This window comes from Maniola hyperantus, chromosome 9 (assembly GCF_902806685.2).
Source record: "Maniola hyperantus chromosome 9, iAphHyp1.2, whole genome shotgun sequence".
In the NCBI taxonomy this organism is placed as follows: domain Eukaryota; kingdom Metazoa; phylum Arthropoda; class Insecta; order Lepidoptera; family Nymphalidae; genus Maniola; species Maniola hyperantus.
Window position 1 is genome coordinate 11,541,416 of NC_048544.1, and position 22,240 is coordinate 11,563,655.

Sequence of the window (22,240 nt, forward strand, 5' to 3'; positions counted from 1 at the left end):
TAGAATGTACAGGTAAATTCCTTTCATATGATAACATTGAACATGACATTGAACGTTGAAAATACTAATTATTATTTGTTTATGAATACACTAGCTTCTGCCCGCGGCTTCGCCCGCGTGGCCTACAGGAAACAAATGGCATTTTTTTCAGAAACACACATTATAACATCAGGACACGCACTCTGAACAGCACCGAATACAAAACATACAACACCTAACCTAAAAAAAAAAACCTACTTTCCAAATTTCAAGTCAATTATAACATCAATAATTAAAACTTTCCCATACAAACTTACATCCCCTATTTTACCAGCCTTATGGGCAAATTTTCCAAAAATCCTGAAACACGTATTTCTTCATTTGTGTACCTACTTATGACTTGTATTTGTGACTTTCATACAAACTTCCATCCCCCTTTTAACTCACTTAGGGGTGGAATTTCGAAAAATCCTTTCTTAGTGGATACCTACTCTTCACAAAGAATAGACCCTCCAAATTTCATGTCTTTAGGACCAGCGGTTTAGGCTCTGCGTTGATATCTTTGTCAGTCAGTCAGTCAGTCAGTCAGGACTTTGAATTGTATATATATAGATAGATTATAGATTATTTAAAGCTAATAATCTAAATACCAATTTTCACGTCCCTAACTTCAAAAACATAGGACTTTCATATAACCTTCTAACCCCCATTTCATCCCTTTAGGGGGGGGGGGGGATTTTCTCGTAGTCGTTTCTTAGCTGACACCTTATTCCTGAAAAAATCTTCATAGCGCTATGATATAATTTGAATCATTCGATAAAAATTTGCCAAAGCCGTACCAGTTAAACGGACTTTGCAAATCTGATAGTCACCCTCACAAAGTGTAGCTACATTTTGTTTATATGGTCACCCTACAACGAGATTAAACTTATCAGTTCATTCACCTCATTCTCATTCTCACATTCAATAACGTTCCGTTCGTTCAATACGCATGCGCTCATGAACCGGCCCGGCGAGTATTCGGTATTCTGTATTCGCCGCCAACATTCATTCTAGTTTTAGCCGGTACGGTGAGAACACATTTCATTTCCTCTATTTATATCCACAAATAAGTCAAAAAAACATGGAGTTCATTGGCAAGAAATACAAGATGATCTCTTCGGAGAACTTCGACGACTTCATGAAGGCAATCGGTAAGTTTTCCGATATTTATTTCATTGTATTTGGACATATTTTCGAGAAGATGCGACGAACGCCCGGTCGGCTTTCGCTAATTAACCACGCTAGCCGGCATTTTTTCATGTGTGTTAACGTAACGTTTATATTTTTCCCCGGAATTAAAATTTTACACGGATATTTCAAATATCATAATCTTGTTTTACTGCACGAACTCTAATATTATCTGATATTTAGTAAGTTAACTAGGACCCACAAATAATTGATACGTAAGTAGGTACCTAAGTCTCTCCAACGTTATTCCAATTTTGAATGTCGTCATTTTAACGAATAGGTATACCTAGTAAGCGACAAGTCGAGATGCAATCGGGGAGGGAACGCCCCGCACACCCGCACTAACCCGGTGCGGGCGAGCGCGAGTGACGTGTGGGTGTGCGGGACGTCCCCCCGCCTCATACCCTGATTGCCATCTCGACCTGTCGCGGACTATACCTAGTAAACCTAGAGTAAACTCAACCTCAACTAATTGGACGCGACTTGAGAGTAATTCAGATCGATTTTCAGACGGAATTAATAACGTTCGTAATCGTATTACGAGTAGGTAGGTACCTACCTACTTCCGTCCGTATTTTATATGGCCGCCATCTCTTGTCGAGGTACTTAAGTTACCTATCAAGCTATTAGTAGGTAGGTAGTGCCATAGATTCTAAGTTATCTTGTTATAATTTATTTTGTACTTACTAGGTAGATACGTAGTACCTACAATATCTACATGCCTTTATTTTTGCCGATTCATTTAAAAAAATGGAATCTCGCGCAGGCATTGCGCAGGACAGTGGTAGGTAGGTATGTACCTAATATGTTACACGCATTGCTTTTTTATTTTACCCTCGGAACTTACAGGGATTTTAATTTTTAATTTACACTAAGGATTATACCTAGGTAAAACCGGTCAAGTGCGACTCGGACACCCGAATGGTTCCGAATTCTGTACCTACCTACCATCATACAAGAAATAGTTTTTTTTGTGGAAACGCTTTTAAAACTTTTATTATTTGTTGTTGTAACGGTTTTTAAGCCTCGATAGCTCAACGGTTAAAGGACCTGAAAACCGAAAGGTCGCCGGTTCAAACCCCACCCGTTGCACTATTGTCGTACCTACTCCTAGCACAACTTTAAGCTTAATTGGAGGGGAAAGGGGAATAGGTATTAGTCAGCATGATAAACTTGGCTAATATTCTTTAAATAAAAATTAAAAAAAAAATTAAATAGGTACAAATTCTGTGAAAATTTCAACTCTTTTATCTATTTCGGTTCACAAGATACCTACAGCCTGCTGAGAGACATAATAATTATAGACGGATGTACGGGCAGACAGTGGAGGCTTGGTAATAGGGTCCCGTAGTCCCTTCGGGTAATAGTTCTTGCCACCGATTTCTTGCATTTCACGAGGGCGAGTGGGCAGTGGCTCATGCTTGTGTGTAAGTCGTCAGTATAAGTAAAGGTACACTAAAATATGTATGCGTTTGCAAGCGCTTGCTCGCGACTGATTGGTCCGACATGCACGCACACTTATACAATGTCCGTGTATACGACGTTACCATAAGTAAGGTTCACTCGCCTTCGTGAATTGCAACAAGAACTATACGGATCCCTAAAAATGACGGACTTTCATACACATTTTCATCCCCTTAGACAAACTAATTTATTTGAGTCGTTCGAGTGATTTGACTTTACTATATTGGGGACTTGTACATGAGGACTTATAGACTCAATAGCTCAACGGATAAAGGAGTGGACTGACACCGAATGGTCGGCGCGGTTCAAACCCCGCCCGTTGTACTGTTGTCGTACCTACTGCTAGCACAAGCTTTACGCTTCGTTGGAGGGGAAAGAGGAATAGTAGTCATTTAACATGGCTAATATTCTTATTACACACAAAAAATACACTTATCTGAAGGCAGGGATTAACAGCAAATAAACATTTTGTTGCCCGTTTGTTGCTAAGTTGGTATGAAGGTAGATAAGTAATGCAGTGCTTAGCAATCATTATTTATTAGCAGAGAATGTTATCAATTTATCAAATAAGCTTCCCCAATGTCACCTTATTTTATAAGTTTTTGACAACAACTAAGTACCAATCAATTCTCGAGATAAGAACGAATAAATATTACTACATTCTACAATCTACTTACTAGGTACATATGATAAGACTTTTTCTGACTGACTGACTGACTGACTGACTGACTGACCTATCAACGCACAGCCTAAACTGCTGCCTGCGGTTAGACACTTGAAATATCGACAGTAGGTCACTTTTACTAATGTATAGACGCTCATGAAGAAAGGATTTTTGGAAATTCCGCCCCTAGACCGTCGAATAGGGGATGAAAGTTTATAGGAACTTCCATAATTTTCAAGTTAGATAGGTATATCTATGAAACTCGGTATTTGGGTTTCGGGAAAATATGAACAAGTGTTTCAGGATTTTTGGGAATTCCACCCTCTCACCGATTCCCGAATTCCACTTGAGCGAAGCCGGGGTGGGTTAGCTTGTCTACCATTATAAGCTACAGCAGCTCAGGCGGTGGGCCCAAGGTCTAGAAACTTGGGTTAGGTATAGACTTGCAGAAAGGATTTTCAGACATTCAAACCACGTGAACCTAGGGCGGGGTCTGTTGTTTTTCCGGATTTCAACTGATACCGGAAAGTCGATAGGTTTTCCTAATTTCTGATTTGATCTCGTAGATAAATTCTGGGCTCGCTCCATGGCCTGCCGAGTGTCTGAGCTTTCCTATGAGGCCCATAGCTAGCGAACATGGCTCGGAAGTTTGAATAGGTTAGGTACGCAACGTAAAACAGCCCAGATCAATACGGGTAAAATAGGTCAACAGCCACGCCTTTTTGGGATCCAGCATCTTTTCACCTCAAACCAAACAACAGAATAATATAATATCTGCGTAGGGTTGTCAAAACTTCTATTACTCACGCGAAATCGAAGCCTTTATCATTTTATGTCTTTTTAAGATTGTGAACGAGATTATTATTGAAAAAAAAACTAAGTAACTCTTGAAAACCAGTCTACCTCCAGTTGGACATCGAAACTTGCAAAAAATTAAACAAAACATCCAGGCACACGAGCGTCTTGCAAGTTGCGACCAAAAAATTAAAATTCTCTCTCGGCCAAAATAGTAGATTATTAACCAAGGGGATAAAGCAGTGTCTTCTGTCGCGGGTGACGATTTAAGTTCACCCAAGACTAAGACAGCTTTATCACCGAGGTAAATACTCTACTTTTCGTACCATTTGCGAAAAAATTAACACAATAATAATATGAGATAAGCATTTATTAAACGTATGCTTAGAACATTAACTTATTTATAAAAATAAATTAAAATAAACTTAACGTTTATGTACCTATTTGAAAAAAACAAAAACGCAAATTCCTAGACAAATATTTTTTTGTCGGAAAAGCAAAGGCATCAAGCTCATACGGCCTTGTCGGTTTTCGTAATTTTATTTAATAATCATAACTGCATAATAAATGCGTATTCCTTTTTCAAAAATATGTATAATACTTTATATACAAACTCAATGGTGTAAACCTTCGTGGTTTTTGCTGTGTCTAAATTGGATTTGTTAAACATTCTTTATGTTGGTAATTTAAAAAAAAGAAACACAGATGTAGTCTGTCTGTCTGGTGCGAGGCCTCGGCCGTGGCTAGTTACCACCCTACCGGCAAAGCCGTGCCGCCAAGCAATTTAGCGTTCCGGTATGATGCCGTGTAGAAACCAAAGGTGGTATGGGTTTAATAAAAATTGCCATACTCCTTCCAGGTTAGCCCGCTCCCACCTTAGGCTGCATCGTCACTTACCATTAGGTGAGATTGCAGTCAAGGGCTATCTTGTATCTGAATAAAAAAAAAAGAAAGTTCAGTATAAATTTCGGTACCTAAGTATTCCAAATTTAAATCACATTCTCTCCCTAGGGTATGAATGAAATTCAGTACAATTTTCTTTCCCTGTTTTTAACAGATTAAAATTGACTATTGTTATGTACGCTTTTTGTGGCATTGAATGTCACTTTTTTGAGCAAGTGGTACGAGAAAGTATTTTAAGTACCTTGTTATAGGTAGGTATGTAGGTAGATAATAAATAAAGCAACAATACTTCAAAAATTTTTGTTCCATTTATCATCAATCAGCGATCATGCATTTTTAACCATTTTTAAGACTGCAAAAAAAAAGGTTTACAGTAGGCATAGGTAGTCCTTACAAAATGACTCCTCACGCGAAATTTTAACTCATTTCAACTGTCGTGTCAAAAGTATAAGTTCACCTTTAAAATGAGCACTAAAATCGTACTTTTGACATGAAATTTGACACAAAGTTAAAATGGCGCGTGAGGAGTTAAATTTTACGCGTTATAATATTATGTACCGTGTAGTCTAAAGTGTATTATAGTAAATGATGTAGATATAGGTACCTATGGGTATATATACCTATCTATAGTAGGTATACCGCAGAAAATATTAATATTTAAGTACGACGAAACAATATTAATCCTCTTATAATGTTCTATGGGTAGTACCTAGTACCTACATACTTTAACAACCTATGAGGTAGGTATAACAGTAACTTTTCATGACTACAAAGGAAACCCACTTAGCTAGGTGTTACGTACCTACACCTACCTACATATTTTTATGATTATTACACAGAGCGGAAAAATATATCATAAGTACTGTAATAAAGTGAACTAGGTACATAATAACATATAATACTATATTAGCTGAGGCCGCCACTTCGTCCGCGTGGATTTAGATTATTAAAAATCCCGTGGGAACGCTTTGATTTTCCGGGATAAATAGAAGCCTATGTTAGGTAGGTACTCTCCGTCCTTCCAACTGTCTACTCTATGCTTAAAAATCAAGTCGATTGGCTGCTTAGTAATTAGGGCGTGAAGGAAGGACAAAAAAACACACTGTCGCATTAATAATATTAGTAATTAGTTACCTACTTAAGTACCTACCTATGGATTGGCGGTACTCGTATATGTTTAAAAATAGTTTTATTTTATTTTAGTAGTGTAGATAAGCTGTTATGATAACGATTATAATAGGAGTTGTATACAGTTATCAAAACTCTAGCCGTCACTATCTAATCGCAACGCCTTTGTATAATAGATGGACTACATAATAATATGTCTAATCATAATACACAGGTTGTAAATGTTATCATATATTATATCGTTCTTCCCCACTCAGTATCAAGTGCAATGTCAATAGTTCGACAGATTTACATAATTTTATTACGAAGTTTACATGTAAACAATGAACGGGAAGTCAGATAACATTAGATAGCTATGTTTTAAGGGTCCATACTTCAAAAGGAACAAGGAACCCCTATCTATAGGATATCATTTCGTTGTCTGACTGTCTGTCTGTCGTGTTTGCCAAGAAACCTACTGATTAAGCCGGCTAGAAATATTGTACATCTTTTAGGATGAGATTTCGGCTTTGCAGAGCGTTGTTTCTGTCAGTCATACCTATGTGACGTTTTGTCGGTCTTAACGACAGAGACAACGCTCTACGAAACCGTTATCTCTTTTTAAAGGTCTATGTACAATATTTCCTGCCAGGTACTTTACTTCCCATTGACCTAGAACGATAAAATTTGGCAGGTAGGTCTTATAGTAGCACACGTAAAGGGAAATATCCGAAAAACGTGAATTTGTGGTTAAAAAATTAAAATGTGGTTATGAATAAATAGTATTTTCACCTTTTAAAATAAGATTACTATACTAAGTGGGATATCATATGAAAGGGCTTTACCTGTACCTACATTCTAAAACAGATTTTTATGCATAATGGTTTTTGATTTATCGTGCAAAATGTCGAAAAAATACGACTGAAGTACGGAACCCTCGCTGCGAGAGTTGACTCGCGCTTGGCTGGTTTTTTAGTGGTTATGGACACAAGTTCAATAAATCTATAATGCGCTCGCTCAGCTCAGAGTTAAAATAGGAAGTCAACGACCTCTATCTGTCAACAGTCTGTCACTTGAAAACTGTCTACTGAAACTGTTCAAATCTTAGAACATACTATTATTAGTTTAAACGCATTATAAATAATTTTAGTGGTGCTTCCTAAAGTCCACTTCCACAAGGACGGTTAAACAGATTTAGTTAAATTTTGTAATGTGGTTGCCAAAAAGCGACAGCATTTATAAATTTAAGTGTAAGTGGGCCTTATAATATTTATAATAATTAATCATTCATGCGCAGTAATAATTTATAACAACCTATGTAAATATAACTAAGTCTCCAACTCTCTAGGTAGGTATATTGCCGACGCGAAGAAGGCAAATAGGGTTTTCTTCTAAATTCTGTCTATTTCTTTTATTGGATTTTGCAAGTTACGTAAGAGTATAACAACAGTGTGCCTAGAAGTTAAATATCCAGTGTCCACCCTAAAGTTGGTCTTAGCAGTGGCGTGCAGCTCATAGCGCATAAACGCACTGCTTACCCTCATTATAATAAGTCTATGGTTATTTTTCATTTTTACCTGCCGTAAAATAAGTTCATACCTAAATGCATACCCTGGCTTGAACTCCTGTGCACGCCACTGGGTCTTATACTATATATATATATATATACATACACCTGATGTTAAGTGATTACCGCCGCCCATGAACATTTGCATGAATATTTTGAGAACCAACCTTGAATATTGAAATTCAACAGTGAAACTAACAGCCCTAGGGTCTTGTGTTTTTCGATGCTTTGATATTTTATCTGATTTTTTTAGAAACAAATAAATTCTTCTTAGTTAGAAATCTTCTTAGTTAGTCAGATTCTTGGTTAGAAACCATGTCAGCGTATTTGTGGTAGACCACAAATATCCTATATGGTTTCTAACCAAGAATCGAGATAAATCATGATATAAAATATTATTAGCAATATAGATAGGTATTTAGATTATGTATGGTTCAGTAGATAATAGTCATATTTCTTATAGTATTAATGACTGGTCAGCCGTGCTGCAAGGTGAAACGGAAACGATTTAATTTTTTCTACGTATCAGTTAACACAATCAAACTGTCAAAGTTAGCAAGAAGCAGACAGTTAGCAAAAAATACCACGATCGTTATCAGATTTAAAAGGAACGTTGACAATAACGTATTTTGAGCAAATAAGTTGATATCGTCCGTACTTATAATGAAATTCCTTGTGCAAGCTGACTCATTGATGATCCTGAGTTAGCCTTTTATCTTTTATTGGTAAACGGGTATATGGGGTTCTTTGTGGGCACTTTTAAATGAAGTGCCTTTTCGTAATCATTAAGAACTTTTTATGCCTAAACTTAACTCTCTAAATCTCCTCTGCCAGAGATTAACTTGCAATTCCTTTCCTTTAATGTAATCCTTCTTGTGGTTGTGCAAATAAAGTTTATTTATTATTATTATTATTAATTCCCACTTTCTTCGGTCATAATGAGTTAAGCTTGAGATATGGTGTCTAAAGAACTACTTACTCCTTACTTAATAATAGTGGTTCATGAGTGGTTTTAAGTAAGATGAAGGTTCAGAGGACGCGGCTGATCACTCATGATATGGACGGATCAAATTAAGGTCACTCATGAGATGGACGGATCAAATCAAGGCTACTATTGCAGTACCATACGTGAGAGTATACTGTACAAGGGATCAGAGATGAGTGGAGAATTGGGAGACTGATTGTTTGTAGGGGGTAATCTTTGGAACTACTGAACCGATTTTAAAAATTCTTTCACCAGTAGAAAGCTACATTATTCCTGAGTGACATAGGCTATACGGGATCTTTAAAAACCTAAATCAGCTAGTAGTATAAAAGGAAAAGGTGACTACTGACTGATCTATCAACGCACAACTCGAACTACTTGACGGATCGGGCTGGACATGCAGATAGCTATTATGACGTAGGCTTCCGCTAAGAAAGGATTTTTGAAAATTCAACCCCTAAGGGGGTGAAATAGGGGTTTGAAATTTGTATAGTACACGCGGACGAAGTCGCAAGTATAAGCTAGTCCTTTATATACTTTAAATTAAGTATTTTTTAATGTTTTAGATTTACCTGTTAAAATAAATGAGTCGACAGATTCGCAGATACACTACACAGACCCGGTTGTACATTGGATGTTTGTATTGTGATTCTGGCCTGAATAAAATGACACAAAAACATGGATGTTCACACGAGCGTGTAGAAGCAAGTGAAAAAAGTCATTTCACGGAGATGGTCACCTAGCTTTACTTGATGATTTATTATTAAGTATAGATATCTTGTAAATACTAAAATTCCATTTCGTTCTTAGGGTTCTGTGGTCAAACACGGAAACCTTAAAATTTTGTTTTCGAATTTTACTATGAAATGGTAGCTCTGTTTACAAGTTACGTACGGAATTTTTAATTCTAGAAATAATATACATAATTATATATCTAAATATAGGTATGTTTAGGAATTAAGATCTTTCCTCAACAGGAAACTAAATGAGTCAACCAAGATAATGTGCAGTGGATACAGTGATCCACTATAGCAAAAGATAACAAAAAGTACCTGCTTGAAGTTATATATATACGGAAATCTACGTTATGTGTGTTTTGCTTTTGACATACTTAGGTATACTTGACTGGATAAGGTAGGTATAGGTACCTAGTAATTTATTGTGAATCAATGAATAGGTACCTAATTGTATTCTCCAACATTGGTGCGATTGATATCATTAAAGGTCTTGTTCATTGATCTGTGAGTGTGACGGTTTAAAGTTACCTTACTCTCAAAAACTTTTTATTTTCTGGTGGTACTTCACAAAATATTAGGTAACTACCTACTTAGATACAAAAAAATCAATACTATTCGGCCGCTGTGTATTCCATATTTTGTTTGAATAACTAATCCCATGTTTTGTTTTAATAACAAAATTTTCTCAAGATTTTTCTTTGTGCATTGTGCTTCAAAATATATATTTAATCCTACCTAGTTTTGCAAAATATTTTTTCGGTATCCGTTGCTAATAAACCTTTGATAAGAAAAATTGTTATCAATTTTATAATCGGGTGACTGTTGAGTGTTGTTGGAACTTTACAACATAGATACTACAGAATAGTATAACATTTTAGCCACAAAATACCTCTATATGTCGAAATATTTCAAATAAAAAAATATGTGTTAAAAAAAATTATTCGTCGAGATTAGTAGAATCGATTTTCAGCCGATAATCAATTTTAACCGATTTTGTCTTGTAGTTTCGCTGTAATAAAAAATTTGACGTCATGACAAATCCATTATCAAAGAGTATATAATCACTACGTTTTATGGTGGATATGATATGGATATGACAAACAAAACATGTCGAAATTGAGATAAATGCTGGATAAATATTGTATTTAAATGGCTCATTGTGTAGATCTCGAAAATATGATTTATGCTGTTTTTTATGTGTTTTAGTTTTAATACAGATAGCGAGCAAACGAGCAGGCGGGTAACGTGATGTTATATATGCATTAAGCCCCCCACCTACCTATAAAAATTCGAAAAATGCGCGTAGTATGGTAAATATCGTCTATTTAATGTATTTAGAGTTCCCATACTTGAATATCTGCTTCTGCAATGCATTTTTGATATAGGAGTAGGTATAATGATAATACGCTTTCCTCTAAATCCTTCTAGGTCTAGATATATATGTAAAAAATTATCTGATGTTCTTTTGAGTAGGTCACCTTGCTTTCACAATGCACATGCTTAAATTTGATATGAGCTTATACAAAGTCTATACAATCTTTTGATCCCTATAATCTCATATGAAGTAGATTAACGATGACCAAACTTTACCTAACCTTCAGATACCTACAATCTACATGATACTTATAGACATATATAACTTACACTTTTCATTTCACCTATTCACTATTATATAATTGTTGTACTACATCCCATTGTGGTGATTTTAGACTTTGGATGTAGCTTGTCACCGCCGTACTGGCAAAGTCATAGACACCTCCAAATGATTTACGGTATGGTACGCCGTATCTACATAGATAGAAATAGATTAACGGTTACACTTATGGGGATCAAATTGCTGCTTCCAGGGTTAGCGCGCTTTAGACTAGTATGAGATCAGTCAAGATTTACCGAACTACCTACTTAATAAAGAAATTGAGAAAATATTAGAATAGATTCTAGAATTCTGTTAGCAAACCTTCATACTAGTGTCAAATCAATTAGCATATTTGGTGTTTCTCTGAGACCTAACTCTGTTAATTTTTAGGGTTCCGTACCTCAAAAGGAAAAACGGAACCCTTATAGGATCACTTTGTTGTCTGTCTGTCTGTATGTCTGTCAAGAAACCTACAGGGTACTTCCCGTTGACCTAGAATCATGAAATTTGGCAGGTAGGTAGATCTTATAGCTGACATTTGGGGAAAAATCTGAAAACCGTGAATTTAGGGTTAGATCATACAAAAAAAATTAAAATGTGGTCATGAACTAATAATTAGTATTTACAACTTTCGAAGTGAGATAGCATATGAAAGGTCTTCATCTGTACATTCTAAAACAAATTTTTATTTATTTTTATGCATCATAGTTTTTGAATTATCGTGCAAAATGTCGAAAAATACGACTGTAGTACGGAACCCTCATTGCGCGAGCCTGACTCGCACTTGGCCGGTTTTTTACATAGTAAACCATTATACTAACACAGGAACTTGACAAATGCATCATCGTTTAGTGTTCATAAAACAACGAATACGAAGAAAATCAACGCTGGCAGATACAACTCGTACCTAGTCATATTATTTTAAACTTTGGACTTTGTGCGGACTTGTCGCTTCATCGAGTACTCGTATAATTTTAGGAGGAAAATAGGGCTGTCGGCTTTCGAAAAAGCAAATCCAATCCCATCTATCAGCCTGTTTGCGTCCACTGCTGGACATAGGCCTTTCCAAGAGCGCTCCACCAAACACGGTCCTCCACCTTCCTCATCCATCCGGTCCCCACTACCTTCTTAAAATCATCGGTCCAACTGGCTGGAGGTCGTCGGGCTTACCGGTACGCGGTCTCTACTCCACAACACGTCTGCCCCATCGGCCGTCGGTTCTGCGGCAAACATGACCTTTCCATTGCTTGCTAATCCTCTGAGCTATGTCGGTCGCTTTTGTTCTTCTGCGAATTTCCTCGTTCCGGATTTATCCCTGAGAGTGATACCCAACATAGCTCGCTACATAGCGCGCTGAGCGACTTTTAGTGGCCACGGCCAACTGTCAGTGTTCACGTTTCCGCTCCACACGTCATCACAGAAAAAGCAAAGGTACCTTCAAGTTAAAGCGAAATAACGTACCTACCATCATTCAGGGCAAGAACCAGTAGGCAAGTTCAAGACTGCTATACAGGCCTCATCATTGGGCATAGTCAACTGCAATTCGCGAGCATAAAAAATAACAATACCAAATGGATATATTTTAATAGCCACTAGCCAGAAACTAATAGGGTTTCCCAGCTACAAAAGTTCGTAGGAATCCATCTAAGTATATTATGTATATTTTTAACTTGAAACAATAAAGTAACATCCTTGCTGAAAATACTTGAACTTACTATACTTCCACTTCGTATAAATTATGAAAGTACCAATGTTATTTTAATTTCTAATTAATGATGAATGGCATATAATAGTTTAAAATGTAAATAAGCTATAGCAAGGTACATGCCTATTCAAGTTTTGTGCTATTATCAAGTCGAATGCTAAGAGCAATAATTTTGAAGTAGTAAACAAAACATAATATACTGTACTATCACATTAAACATGACAATAACCTATCTATTTTTCCAAGGCATAGACGAACACATTACTAAACTGATCTTGATAAACGTATTATATTGGACTCCGTTGCGATAACACGAAATTAACAATATTATAATGCTTGTAAAGGCTATCAATACTAGAGATACGAGATCTATTGATGTTTGAAGTAGGGTATTATATTTATCGGCCAGAGCAATAAATAGGTAAATGTTAAATTAGTAGGTAGTTGATGATAAATTAGTAGGTAATACCTACTAGTAAATTGTGTGTAGTATTTTAAAATACCGCACAAAACATTTAAACCAGAGATAATACTTTTCCTATCCGTAGCTGATTGATGTACTACCCAAATAGATAAACCCCGTGGAATATAGACACAGCACGTAAGAACAACAAGGGTTACAAGGCACAAGAGGTTGGAAAGTCACCACTGTGCATCTGACGTAAAGGGCATTGTCCTGGAGAAAGTTGGTGTAGAAACTTACCAGTTAAACTCCGCCATCAGGAAGTGTGTGTGAGTGCAACTAATCAAGAACAGTCAACAGCAAGAAGCTGACTGTATTCATGCCACGCGACGGCGTTCTTAATCACATTGAGGAGAATGACGAAGTCCTAGTAGCAGGATTTAGGGTGGTAAAAGTGGCCAAGTATCACTCCTCGCACTGTACCTGTACCTATAGAAGCCGTAAAGGAGCTTGAGATTGTAGTTGTCTTTCTTTCTTTCATTGGATGATTGGCGGCTAGTCATGACATATTCTGTGCTTTTGGATTATTTCGCTATTCGAATGAGTTGCTGAAAGTTGGCGACACGCTGTCCCGGTATTTGCATTAATTCTGTGCCGCAGACCCTATAAATGACATCATGCCGGCCAGAAATGACTTTATTAATTTTATTCCTGTCCAAGATCTCCAATTAATTTTGCGCGTCTTAAGTGAAACTATCCCATTTGGGTCACATTCGTAGATAGTTGTCTTTTCTATCCTCCTGCGTTTAGTTCTTATGTCTCACTGATCATCGAGAACGAATTTTATACGTCCTGTAATATGAACATAACATAAGCGTATGGTAACATATTATATCATTGTTCTCTCTCTCTCTCTCTCTCTCTCTCTCTCTCTCTCTCTCTCTCTCTCTAAATCTTGAAACTGTTGTATGAGTACTAAAAACACCATTTGAAATTTTCTGGTTGCTTGTTTACCGTTGTTTTCTTGATTCTGCTTACTCTTGAAACCATTGTGTGAGTACTAAAACCGTTTGAAATTTTGCTTGCTTGTTCTCGCAGAAAAGTTTCAACATAGATTGCATCCAATACTGAATTCCTGCAGTCTCCTTGAACTTTTGATCGTTAATGTCCATCCATAAATTCTTTGCCCCATATCCCTAATGTTATTGACGTTGCAGAGAGTTGCTGTAAACGCTCCGCATACTTTACTGTCATAGAATTTGCATTTTGCAACCCTATTTTCTTTGCTCCTTGGCCTTGATATTTCAGTCTTGTTTGTCATCTAGCAAGAAGAAATAACACTACTGTTTAATTTTCCATCAAACTTGTAGGTATCAATCAATCTCTTTCAATATTGGTCACGACTTTGACAAACGCAATGAACCTAATATATTTGAACGTGAAATTCCTACATTATCAACGCCGGCGCATAACATATTTATCGTATGATGATCATAAGACTCTGTATCAAATTAGCACGAGCCTTGTGATTGGTATATCGTGACATGGCGTAATATATTTTTCACGTAGTGTAGACGTTATCGAGCATATTACCTCTATAGAAGATTGCATTTATTTAATTGAGTAAGAATGGAATGGAAGGTACGGAAGGCGGAAAGGTAACAAAACCGCAACGTCGGACGATCCCGTCGAATAATTAGGATCGCATGAGAATATCCCGACATAGTTGTACGATTAGCTTCTATTGGTCGTCGACAATTGTCGGCAAATGGTCGGCAATCAACTTCAATTCAGTCAATAAGATCCGAGACGACTCGTTGAGGTTCACTGTGACCCCTTGTCCGGTCCTGACTCATAAGTGCGTCAAAACTATGCTTTCTTGATAATGTTTTATTGGATTCGTCATGTTTAGTAAACAATTCATTATCTGTCTTTTAATTAATTACTCTGTTAGTTATTTACCTTCTATGTCATAGCAACAAAGACATTTAAATATAACCAGTGTCTGGTATTTTACCAGGATACTTTGTTACTGGTACAGAGTTGATATAATATGACGATTCATGTCTATGCAGTACAATATGTTCATGGGCGGCGGTAACCATTTAATATCAGGTGGGTCGCCTGCTTGTTTGCTCGCTATTTTTATTAAAAAAATATACTTTGCTGGCTCCACTGACTTTCGGAAAATATTGGCCTATACGGCGCTAGAAGTTATCATTCATGCCTGTCTTGCGCAATCTCGTAGATACGTCATATTATCAGCTCTTAGAGGGTTTCGTAAACTTTTGTCATCCAGAATTACCTAAAGCGTCCAATAGAGCGACGAGCTCTTTTTTTTTTCTCACAGCATTGATCCTCTCCCATCGTCTCTATAGGTACCTACTCGTAATATCCAAATCAGCGAATCAGTTTCTCAAATGATAAAATGATCCTCTCAAACTGGACCATTATTTATTACTTAATCCCTCTAAAGACTTGAGGTAAAGTTGGTTTTGTATACTGTTATATGAAATTCCATAACATACTTCGCGGTTTTCGTGTGGTTTTCCTTGCATAAATGGTTTGGTATATTATTACAGTGGTTTGTATTAAGTTTAAGGAACATGGAAACTGGCAAAGGGCTTGAGTGCTATACCTGTATTTTTTATATCCTTGTTTTTTGAGAGTGGTAAGTGAAAATTTTATTATTATTTAAGGATCAGTTTTTAAAAGTTTGATAATTAATATTTATAATTACCTGTACAAGTGTACACACTTTCAAAATCAATGGGTTTTCTTTTCTATCGTTAATATTTTTTGTAATTTTGTACATCGTGCTATCTAATAAGTTTCTACGTCTAATATGAGTAAGTTAGATACCTATTTTTCTAGGTTTAATCTGAGTCATAGTTATTTATAGGTAGATAAGTCAAAAACGAATGATTCTAAATGCAGATGTAAGATCAATGTCCATTCTACAATCGTCTGCTTACAAGCGAAGTGACTCCGTGACCGCGCCAACTGCGGTGCTATAATACCTATTACCTATATTATGTAACTAGATATATACCTATTTATAGAACATAAGTTCAAATCATTTATTACAGTGATTACCTTATTACCGAGATATTACGTGGTTCGTTACGTAAAGTGTTCAATAAATAGTTTGTTTATACACTGGTATGATTTATAAATTGACTAATTTAGTAAATCATCATCATCTTTTTATAATAATTATTAGAATCCGCAGAAAAACGTGGCGGGGTATTTTTTTTTTTTAATTTGGATTCCATGCGTGTTTTTGTTGATGGAGCGGAGGGAGAAATTTGCTTAAGAAACCTACCTGATCTCTTCGGGGAGAGATCGGGTAATTGTAGGGTGTCTTTCCACTAAAACCCCTCGGTAGCTTTCATAAACTCTTATTATGGGTCTCTGTGAACTATAAAGAGCGTAGGTCGGTGCCTCTCTTGCGCAACTAAATTCCATGCCTACTGAAATGCAATGATGAGGTTCAGGTTGGAGCGCTCTTGCCTATAAGATGCATTGACGCTTGCCCTAAAGACACTCAAGTTAAAAATGACACGAAACCCCATCCAACAAACTTGTAGCTAAGTACCTACTTCTCGAGGAAGTTTCTGGAGTACTGCATATGTATTGTATCCACGTCTATACCTCCGCCTACAATCGTCTTCTATAAAAATCGTGCCTATCACACTGCCTATCTTCAATAGTTCATACTGATTCACAACTCACAGGCGTTTTGTTTGACAAAAACTTCAATAGAAATGATTTTTCAATTGAAAAATTACAGCAATTCATAGGTCGATGTCCTTGACGCTGCATGGGGCCATTGTATCGACCAATAGGCGACCGCCGCGCCCCTCGCCAACCAATAGGTGGATATTGATTCATCTATTATTTAAGTGATATCGAAGCAAAGCCCACATCACATGTCAGGGCACATGTGGAATGTTTTCAACCGGCATGTTATGATGATTTTATGATTGAAACGATATTATTATCTTTGGTTTATAAAGCTTCTATTCCACCTATAGCCTAACCGAAAAAAAATATACCTTACATTTTTTTTAAGTTTTTGTACTTTTGTAAATACTTATTTATTACCTAGTACCTACCTACCTACTTATTTATGAAAAAGGAGTTTCCACGTAATTTAAATTACCGCGCTGCATTTCCATGCTGAATTTTTATATTTACCTACCTGCCTTTAACATTCAATTTTTTTTAAAAGGTTGAATTTATCCTAACCCAAAAATTTGGTTCAGTTAGATTTTTTTCAAAAGAGTGCAGAAAGCGTATATAGCAAGAGCAGCAAATTCCAACTCGAATAATGGAAGCTGTGATCTCTCAGATTGCACTAGATAATCCCTCGATCATCGAAATGTGACCAGTGCATTCCTTTGTGAACTGCTAAATTATAATCTATATTGTGGAACTTAAAACTTATTTACTGACTGTGTTATTATTATAACGGTCCTTACAATTAGGTATTTATTATAAAAATACTACTAGGGTATAAGCACACTTGGACGATCTATAAGCACACGAGTAGATATTATAGACCAGAGGGGAAGCTTCACACTAGCTCACGCACACCACGACGTGCCACGGACGCTCCGTGCGCCCAGTTTGGCGGCAAATGGAGCGTCCGTGACACGTCGTGGTGTGCGTGAGCTGCGCTAGAGTGAGTGAACCTACAGCCAGCCGCTAGTATGAAGCTTCCCCTCTGGTCTATATATTTACTCGTGTGGTATAAGGTAGGGAGGTATTAGGTATACTGATCGCGATAATTGCTAATACCTACCCGTAGAGAAGTTTCGTTCTTTCATTTGCTAAACTATCATCAGATCATCACAAAATTTACATGGAACCTTCTAATTACGAGTAGGTACCTACTATGTATGCCCAGTTACAATTTTATTTATGTAAGTAATAATTTTAGGGGGTTATCGCCGTGTTAGTTTTATTTGATTCCTTGACACTTCGCAGCCCTACATGCACTAGAAGAATCCGGTAGCTCGGATATAAGCTATTTGAGCGTCTCGTTATTTATTTCTCAGAAATGATGGACTCGCGGCTGCATTATTTCATTGAGAGTTCTAAGGGATTATGTCCGCAACTAGGTCTCGATTCACAAACAATATAGGTACATATAATAGGACTTCCAGGACTTCATTATAAATCTGAGAGCCTATTTGAGAGAGAGAGAGAGAGAACCTATTTTCTGGCAGGAACTCTGAAGAGCTTTTTGACCTCATTCCACCCTCCTTTTTCTACAACCGCAAAATAGAAATTATATGGAGCCGTACTCGCGAAAAAATACGTAGGTACGAACAGTTTCATCCATACTAATATTATAAATGCGAAAGTGTGCCTGTCTGTCTGCTAGCTTTTCACGGCCCAACCGTTCAACCGACTTTGATGAAATTTGATACAGAGTTAGCTTATATCCCGGGGAAGGACGTAGGCTACTTTTCATCCCGGAAAATTGATGAGTTAAAGTTTTAAAAACCTGAATTCACACGTACGAAGTCGCGGGCATCAGCTAGTAGGTACAATATACATGTCACAGAATTCTATGGCAAAAATCGCGCGGTGAAATTTCCCAGTGCATACTTACCTACAGAATACAGATTACTGATCTGTGGGCCCTTATACCTTTAAGACACGTTACCAATAAGAACAATTCTTTTCCTCCAGGCGTTGGGCTGATCACCCGCAAAACAGCAAACGCAGTGACGCCAACGGTGGAGCTGAAGCAAGATGGCGACTCCTACGTCCTGGTGACGTCGTCCACCTTCAAGACCACGGAGGTTAAGTTCAAGCCTGGCGAAGAGTTCGATGAGGAGCGCGCTGACGGTGCCAAGGTGAGATCCATCACATCACACTATCACACTAATATTATAAAGGCGAAAGTTTGTGTGTTGTGTGTGTGTGTATGTTTGTTACTCTTTCACACAAAAACTACTGGACGACTTGGCTGTTTGGAATGGAGATAGATAATACTTTGGATTAACCCATAGGCTATTTTTTATTCCGTAAAATCCATGGTTCCTGCGGGATTTTCTAAACATATACCTACCTAAGTACCTATCCACGCATTTTATTAAAAATTTTACTTTTTACTTTGTTTTTTGACAAGGCGAAGTTTTTTTTTTAATTTTAGGGTTCCGTATCTCAAAAGGAAAAACGGAACCCGTATACCTAGGATCACTTTGTTGTCCGTCTGTCTATCTGTCTGTCAGTCAAGAAACTTATAGGGTATTTCCCATTGACCTAGAATCATAAAATTTGCTAGGTAGGTAGGTCTTCTAGCACAATACCTATCTAAGGAGAATAATCCGAAACCGTGAATTTGTGGTTAGTAGGTACCTCACAAAAAAAAAGACTTGTTCATGAACAAATAATTAGTATTTTCAACTTATTTTTATGCATTATTATAGTTTTTGTCGAAAAAATAAGAGTATGACTCGCACTTGGGCGGTTTTTATTATACCGATTTGTTTAATAAATTGGTTAAACAAGAATAAAGAATGCTTTCAGTAATTATTCGTGTCAACTTTTATTTTTCAGGTGAAGTCGGTTTGCACTTTGGAAGGCAACACTCTGAAGCAGACGCAAAAGGCCGCCGATGGTGTAGTCGTCACCTACGTCAGGGAATTCGGACCCGAGGAGATGAAGGCTGTGAGTATACAAAGTATTTCCTAGGTTCTAAATAATATCTGTCCCGGCTGTACTCACGCGTTTAGTCGACGTTAGCCCGACTAGTTTCGAACCCATCCGGGGTCCTTTTTCAAGGGAGTCCGTTCGCGCACGCGCCGCGGTACGGTCACGGGAGTTTAAACGCTAAAATATTTCCTAGGTTGTTCATTAAATACTGTAAATAGAAATCTACTTATACATAACTAGCTGATGCCCGCGACTTCGTTCGCGTGGGCTTAGATTTTCAAAAATCTCGTGGGAACTCTTTGATTTTCCGGGATAAAAAGCCTATGTCCTTCCCCGGGATGCAAGCTATCGCTGTACCAAATTTCGTCAAAATCGGTTGAATGCATGGGTCGTGAAAGGTTAGCAGACAGACGGACAGACAGACAGACAGACACACTTTTGCATTTATAATATTAGCACAGATATTAGTATGGATAATATCATTATCATCATGATCAACCCATCGCTGGCTCACTACAGATCACGGGTCTCCTCTCAGAGTGAGAAGGGTTTTTGGCCTACCACGCTGGCCACGTGCTGATTGTAAAACATTATGGAGAACTCTCAGACATGCAGGTTTCCTCACGATGTTTTGCTTCACCGTTAAAGCAAGTAATATTTAATTACTTAAAACGCACGTAACTAACGAAAAGTTAGAGGTGCGTGCCCGGGATCGAACCCCCGACCTCTGATCACAAGGCGGACGTCCTAACCGCTAGGCTATCACAGGGTTTTAATAATATAGGAACTGATTTTCGCCAGATCAAGGTACAGCACAAAACGCTGGGTCTAGAAACTATAGATTTGTATGGAGGTTTTCTTTGTACGTAGACGCCCTGTGCGTAAAATACGCTGTAAAATGCTTTGCTTTAAAATGCCTGAGAACTTTTAGGCATGCAGGTATCCTCACGATGTTTTCATTCACCTTAAAAAAGTTAGTGGTGCCGGAATCAAACCCCCGACCTCCCAACTAGGAGGCCGACGACAACCACTAGGCCATCACGGCAGTGCCTACGTGCCGGGCTTGGCCCGCAGTCCGTTGTTTTGAGTCTCTTCCATTAGACCAACGAAGCAGATAGAATACGGTATTTGTTTTTTTGATTATTATTAGTATTTGATTATTATTAGTATTTGATTATTAAATAGAACGTATTCCAAAATACGTAAAATCCACGTCCTTTGTTAGTTTTATGTGTGACAACCATTTTAAGTTATTATCAATTGAACTAAAAAAGCACGTCAAACGATTGTGACGTCACATGCCTGTATTTCATAGAATCTCGCATACTAAGCGCGCGTTTTGACGTTTGAAAAGATACTAGGTCGATTTCGTAAATTCTGCATCAATCATTATTTCAATCTCAAATTGTTGTGATTGGCTGAATTTGTGCGATTCTTGTTGCAACAATGCATTGTAGCCAATAGTATCCAAGCGAGCGTTAACCAATCGGAGTTGAATGGTTCCGTGACATTGTATCAGTCATTCTACCGCAATCGAACAGCCGATTTGGCTAGTTGTCAAATACTGGATACTCGATTAATATCTCGTTTTGTTTTTCAGACGATGACCGCTAACGACGTGACCTGTACAAGAGTGTACAAAGTTGTAAGCTAAGCGCCACAAGACTGCCGGGCTGCGCCCTCTACTGTCCTATTATTTTATATAATATACCCATAAACACAACTATTTTCATAAAACTAGGTTTATTTTAAAAACGCACATGCGATTTTCGACTGTAAGTGTAACAACACCTTAGAGTTTGTTCTACGAGTTTCTCGTAATGCCAAAGTTAGAGTGTGAATTGTATGGAAAACGTTACAGCTGTTGTATAAGTTTTTAGTGCATATTTAAATAAAGTTTTTTTTACTTTATGTATTGTTTTATTGCCTCCAGTCTCGAAACTGTTCACTTGAAAATTTCCAAGCCATGTTTTCAAGCCGTGATTAGGTATTTTAGGGTTTCGCACTTCAAAAGGAAAACCGGCCAAGTGCGTGGCGGGCCATGCGCAGTTTAGGGTTCCGTAGTCACAACCCTCGAAAAACAGATATGCCAAATTACAGATTTCTAGCACTAATAGTCTGAAAAACCAGCCAAGTACAAGTCGGTCTCGTACACCGAGGTTTCCGCACTACTTACCTAGTCGTATTTTCTCGACATTTTACATGATAAAAAAAAATAAAAATGCATAAATACAAGTAAAAATCTGTTTTAGAATGTACAGGTAAAGCTCTTTCATAATATGATACCCCACTTGGTAGGTAATCTTGCTTTGAAAATTTAATATTTTTGTGATGAAACGACAAATTCCTGGTTTTTGGATTCTTTCCTTTACTGGTGCTACAAGACCTACCTA

The 22,240-nt window shown here is 37.3% G+C and overlaps 1 protein-coding gene across 1 annotated transcript; it reads left to right on the top strand.

The window, feature by feature from the left end:
* Positions 1 to 992: 992 nt before the first annotated feature.
* On the top strand, positions 993 to 21,758 carry fabp (fatty acid binding protein). The gene is made up of 4 exons (XM_034971772.2): positions 993 to 1,172; positions 18,879 to 19,045; positions 19,752 to 19,862; positions 21,448 to 21,758. The coding sequence occupies exons 1-4, from the start codon at positions 1,103 to 1,105 to the stop codon at positions 21,499 to 21,501; spliced, it is 402 nt and encodes a 133-aa protein (XP_034827663.1). The 5' UTR covers positions 993 to 1,102; the 3' UTR covers positions 21,502 to 21,758.
* Positions 21,759 to 22,240: the final 482 nt, after the last annotated feature.

Excerpts from the sequence above, each read along its gene's own strand:
- fabp (XM_034971772.2), top strand. The coding sequence starts at position 1,103 with ATGGAGTTCATTGGCAAGAAATACAAGATGATCTCTTCGGAGAACTTC. Across the intron at positions 1,173-18,878 it reads CGACTTCATGAAGGCAATCG|GCGTTGGGCTGATCACCCGC; the intron begins GTAAGTTTTCCG and ends CTTTTCCTCCAG. Across the intron at positions 19,046-19,751 it reads AGCGCGCTGACGGTGCCAAG|GTGAAGTCGGTTTGCACTTT; the intron begins GTGAGATCCATC and ends TTTATTTTTCAG.